Below are 6000 nucleotides of genomic sequence, written 5' to 3' on the forward strand. Positions count from 1 at the left end.
GTTGCCAAAATAGCAGAGCTGAGTCTATCAGCTCCTTGCCACCAAAAGGGGGAGGTCCTGCTCTTTCCCACCTTCCTTATCTGCACTTTTTCAGTTGCTTGTGCAGCCTTTGCTGCTCGGTACAATGTTCCATAAATCAATTCTGCCCATTGGTCTGCAGTGAACTAATTCAACAGAAACCCCAAATCATTTCCTCTAACAAAGTCCTGTGAAACCTGGACAGTGAATCTGTTCTACCTACATTGTTTGTTAGGGTTCTGTTACATTTGGCATCTTGTAGGGTTAACAGCTGCTAGCAAAAAACCAGAAAGTACTAAACTATGTGGCACTTTAGCCCACCTGCTTGTAGACTTTTGCATGAATATCCTCAGCACCCTTCTTCAGCCTGGCCCTCTGTCTTCTCTGTGAAGTCATAAATGCCTTCTCATCAGTTTGGGAGAGCTGCTTTACTCAAATAATAGGAAAAAAGTAAATCTAAACTTTCCCTTTCCCAAAAGAAACACAATATTCCTCCTCTTTAATTCCCCTTTTTTTCCCCTTTTGAGTTCTTTTGATACTTGTTTTGTTTTGTCCCTTTTTTGGTTGTTTGTTTAGTGATTAAATTTTGAATGAGTTTGTGGCCAGTGTAAGCCATCCCTTCTTAAAAGATTTATCTTTCCTCAAAGATCACCTTTCTGTATCAGGTGTTCCAACCTTCTCTCGTGTTCCTTCTGGCTGCATGGTAGAGAAGCTGCTTCAAATTTGGTTTGGAAAATGCTCCTTTGGGTGTATACCTGTGTGAAGAGAGTGTCTTTTTTTTCTCCCTAAGCTTTGAAATTGTACAGGCTGCTGGAATTCCAGGTCATTGTAGGACCAGGATGCAGTCCAGGGGTTGCTGCTGGTTGAGTCTGTTACTGGACAGAGAAGGATTCTTGATTTTCATCCCTCTTCACTTACAAAGGATGCGACAGAAACATTGCTGTATGGAGCTGTCGGTGCACAGGGAATAAAAGTTCTGCTGAAGGCCTTTTCAAGAGCACAGCAAGCAAATTGAAAGAGATACCATTTGTGAGGGAAAAAACCCCACCCAAACAACAGCAAACAAACCCTCTGGATGTGCCAGAGTAGGTCAGATACATTTGCTCAGAATTCAAAGGCGGCAGCAAAGTACATTTTGACTCCTCCTTTAGATATACTTTAGAGACTTGAGGAGAACTAATCAATGTTGAAACAAATGTGGTGGCTTTTACAGGTGTCTGCTGTATTTCTGAGAGCTATGCACATCACTGTGCACTTTCCCTTCCAAGTATAGAACATCCTCTTCATAACTGAAGATCTTAGCTCTGTCTTCTTTTACTGCTTTCGGTGAAACCATAACACCATGAAGCCTGCTCACAAGTGGGATGAAAACAATTACACTTGGCATGTCAAGGGTGCTGTCCTTCATGATCACAGAATGTTAGGGATTGGAAGGGACCTCAAAAGTTCATCCAGTCCACTCCCCCTGCTACAGCAGGTCACACAGGAACGTGTCCAGATGGATTTTGAAGGTCTCCAAAGAAGGAGACTCCACAACTTATTTGGGCAGCCTCCTTCGGGGCTTCATCACCCTCACAGTGAAAAGGTTTTCCTTATGTTCCTGTGGAACCTCCTCTGTTCCAGCTTGCACCCATTGCCCCTGGTCCTGTCATTGGACAGCACTGAGCAGAGCCTGGTCCTGTCCTCCCCACATTGCCCTTCACATCTTTATCAACATGAATGATGTCACCCTTCAGGCTTCTCTTCTCCAGGCTAAAGGGCCCCAGCTCCTCAGCCTTTCCTCAGCAGGGAGATGTTTCACTGCCTTCATCATTTTTGTAGCTTTGCACTGGACTCATTCCAGCAGTTGCCTGAGGTTCTTTTTGAGCTGAGGGACCCAGAACTGGAGCAAATAATCCATATGGTGTTTATGTTCCTATCTATGTAATTTTCATTGGGAGGCCATAGAGCTACAGGTCTCTAGGGAGATCTGATAGCCAAGTCATAAATAATGTTCTCTCCTTCATGACTCCATTGTAAGAGATTAAACTTAGGAAGTAGATTAGATTTTTACATGAATAGTGGCAGAGAAATGGCTTTAATTAAATGACTGGCTAATACAAGCACTCTACAAATAGTTACAGCTTAATACAGGGTTATTAATAAGAACTGGCATCTATGAACATGAAGTTCTTTCAATATATTTTTATCATCTTGAAGCAAGTAGGTGGAAAATTGAGATTTAGTTACTAAATACTCAAAATTAAATACACCTTGCTGCCCTAGTTTCTATTATGCCTGAGGAAATTGCTTTTGACTCACCAGTGCTTCAGAGATGTCCTGTCTTTAGAAATACATAAAGATATTGAGAGCTATAAATAGAGAAAGTATCAAATCAGTGTTATGGCTTTGTTTTGGTCATTTATTTAGCTGGTCACTTGCTAGTGGACTAGACAGGCCAGCCACATTTGAGTAGGTGACCTCGTTTGGTGTTAGATAGTGACAAGGGTAAGTTAGTGCAGTGTGCTGATGTCAGGTGCCACTGCTGGAGGCAACTGGAATGCTTTAAACTAGGGGGGTAGCTGCAGAAGTTAGGGGTGCTTTGACAAGCAATCTGCTTTTAAAGCATGGGTGAGTATGAGTAGTTTTCTTGCTACCTTGCAGTTGGTTGTGCAGAGCACATTTCACAGAATCACAGAAACACGCAGGTGGGCAAAGCCCCTCAGGATCACCAAGTCGAACCTAGAACCCTACTCTACAAGAATCATCTTAAACCAGAGCCCTAAGCACCACATCCAAACCATATCCCTTAAACACATCCAGGGTGAGTGATTCCACTATCTCCCTGGGCAGCTCATTCCAGTCCCTGACCACTCTCTCCGTGAAAAACTTTTTCCTACTGTCCAATCTAAACCTGCCCAGCCTTAGCTTGAGGCCATTCCCCCTTGTTCTGTCTCCAGTTACCTGTGAGAAGAGCCCAGCAGCAGCCTCTCTACAATGTCCCTTCAGGTAGCTTTAGACAGCAATGAGGTCTGCCCTCAGCCTCTTCTTCCTCAAACAAACCACCCCCATTTCCCTCATTTGCTCCTCATAAGATTTATTCTCCAGGCCCTTCACATTTGATACTGAAGAGTTTGCCTTAGAGCCACAGATTACTGAAAACCAGAAAGGGCCCTGAAGGTCATCTGATCCAGTCTCCTACTCAGGACCAAATTAAATGAGAAAGCTGAGGGCTACATGCACTTGAATATCCATAGGGATGGAGCCTCTCTGAGCTACAAGTGATTGGCAATACAGTGGCAAAAAGTTCCCCTGCACCTAATCAGAATATCCCATGTTGTGGTTTGCATTCCCTCTTTGAAACCTGTCTTTCCATCACACACTCCAAGGAGAGACTGGCTCCACAGACACCCTTCCCTTAGGTAGCTGCAGATGGCAATAAGGTCCACTTAGCTGCTTCTCTCTGGGCTGGACAAACCCACTGCTTGCAGTCTCTCTTTGTATGCCATGTGCTTCACACACCTTTAACTATCTTGGTGACCTTTGCTGGACTTACCCAAATATTTCATTGCCTGTCTTGTGCTGGAGAGCCCAGAAGTGGACACAGTGCTCCAGGTATGGTCTCTCAAGCCCTGCATAGAGAGAAGCAATTCACTTTCCTTCACCTGCTGGCTGTGCAGCTCAACAGTTCCAGTTCAAACACCAGCCTCTGATTGATGAGGGTGCCTAGAAAAGGTGATGGCAACCTCAGGTGCTAGACAACTTTTCCAAATTTGATGGATTTGTCCTCAGTATGATTCAGTTCTAGGATTCAAAGACAACATTTATTGTGTGAAGCTGTTTGAAAAAATACTGTCATAAAATATGAGTTGTCCCAAGGTCCAGAGTGCTGTTGCTGGTAATGAGTTGTCTGATTCCTGAAAATGAGATGGAAATTTCTTACCTGATGAATAGTTTCTACATGTTGGTTCAGAATCTAGTCACTTGCTCGTTGTGATTGGTACTGACTGGATAACTCAGGAAAGCTTTTCTATTATCTGCTGGACTGCATGGCACAGATCTGTGTCAGCTTGACCATAGCAGATCTGAGAGAGAACAAAGAAATGAGGACAGAATAGAAGTATTCTGTGGTGTGAGTAGTGATGACTTTACCTAATTACCCTACTTGGAAAGCTGGGTCTCTTCAGGTCAGTGATAAAAATCTTGGTAAATGAATTATCCAGTGGGGAACTTCCCTTTCCTTATCCATATTTCAAGGAAATTAAACACTCTTCTCTCCCCTTCTCTCTCTCTGGAAAATTGGTAGAATTGCCCTTTCCTTATCCATATTTCAAGGAAATGAAACACTCTTCTCTCCCCTTCTCTCTCTCTCTCTGGAAAATTGGGACCTAAAGTTCAAAATATTTTGCATGTTTGGTTTTGTTTGTTTCTTCCTCCAGAATCCCCATCTCCTCCTTTTCTCAAGACAACATTTATGAAGTCCAGCCTCCAAAAGTTGATAGGAAATCAATAGAGATTTTCCATGCCCAGATTCAGGCTGGAAGAGGAAACATGCAGCCCCTGGGAAAAGATGACTTCCTCATGTACCGAGAGTACATCAGAAACAGATACATGTGAAACCCAGCTGGGTTCTCCTGCCAAGGCTGCTGTGCTGAGAGGCCATTAACATTAATTTTAGACATGCAGTCTGGTTTTGTTTTGCAGTAATAAATTGATTATCAAACATTTCTATTTATTATCCTTTCCTATTGTCCACTCACACTGAAAGTGATTTTAGCATCTGCTCCCCTGCTGAAGGAGAAAATGTGGCCTGAGAGGCTAAGTGAATAATCTGAGCACCTGCAGTCAATGAAGAGTGTGTAGCAGCTTGTAGCAAAGACAATATATTGCATTTGGGGGGTTTTATATTAATTTCTTACACTGTGATGTTTGCTAATAAAGCTGAAGTGATTCCTACATAAGAACCAGAAGAGAGCTGTTTCTGTCCTCTTTGTTCCACGACAGGAAACAACAGATTGTATCTTGAGATTTTCAGCAACCTGAGTGCTAAAAGGGCTGCTGCTGATTTGCTGCTTTCATAAGCAAAAGTGAAAAATGTGTGGCTTACACCAACATTTGCATCAAGTCCAACAAACTTCCTAACCTTAATTTGTGTCTAAAGTCATCTTGCTGGTGTTAGTAGCGATACAATCTGTGCCACACACGTGGTGAAGATGGCTTGTGGTTGATTATCATGGGCTGCAAGGAGTCTGAGTGAACCACTGTGTCTGCAAAGGAAGGAATGCTCTCCTCCTCACTGGGTTTAGACTCTGAGAGGGCACAAAACCGTCATGCCATTCTTCTGCAGGACAGGCATTACCCTTTTTGCAGCCTTCACAGGATGTTAGGGGTTGGAAGGGACCCAAGGAGGTCATCGAGTCTCCAGAGAAGGAGACTCCACAACCTCTCTGGGGAGCCTGTGCCAGTGCTCTGTGACCCTTACAGTCAAGAAGTTCCTTCTTGTGTTGAGGTGGAACCTCCTGTGCCACAACTCATACCCATTCTCTTTCCCTCCTTGTAGTTGTGCTCCTGTGAAATACTTTCAGTTGCAAGCCTACAGCCGTCCAAGAAATCAGTATCAGTGACAGACAGAGACTGGATCATCTATGCCACAGATGATCCAGGGAACTAAGGAAACTGGTGAGATTTCAGCTCTCAATCAAACTTAATCCCAGCTCATTGCATACAGACATTCTCCACAGCCCAAAACCCCTGTGGCAGTTTCTCCCCTAATAATGATAAAAGTTCTGTGCCCATCTCTTCCCAGCTTTTTCCCTGACCAAACCTTTGGATAATAGAAGCTCAGGTGTTCACAAGTCCAGGCTACAAATGCTGATGTTGGCTTTAAGCTTCAGCATTCTATTTTGGGAGCTTCTGTTTTCTTTTTCCACAGCCCACAAGGGCATTTTGTAGGATCACAAACTCCTTGTTCAGCCAGAGAGAATCAGAGAATCATAGAATGGT

The 6000-nt window shown here is 43.6% G+C and overlaps 1 protein-coding gene across 1 annotated transcript in view; it reads left to right on the plus strand.

Moving 5' to 3' along the window:
• Positions 1–4967, plus strand: part of FIG4 (FIG4 phosphoinositide 5-phosphatase) — a 51440-nt gene extending 46473 nt beyond the window's left edge. The window contains exon 23 of the mRNA XM_064170259.1: positions 4437–4967. Within this exon, the coding sequence (XP_064026329.1) occupies positions 4437–4614 (178 nt within the window). The 3' untranslated portion in view covers positions 4615–4967. The remainder of the gene's footprint in view (positions 1–4436) is intronic.
• Positions 4968–6000: the final 1033 nt, after the last annotated feature.

This window comes from Pogoniulus pusillus, chromosome 33, assembly GCF_015220805.1.
Source record: "Pogoniulus pusillus isolate bPogPus1 chromosome 33, bPogPus1.pri, whole genome shotgun sequence".
Taxonomy (NCBI): domain Eukaryota; kingdom Metazoa; phylum Chordata; class Aves; order Piciformes; family Lybiidae; genus Pogoniulus; species Pogoniulus pusillus.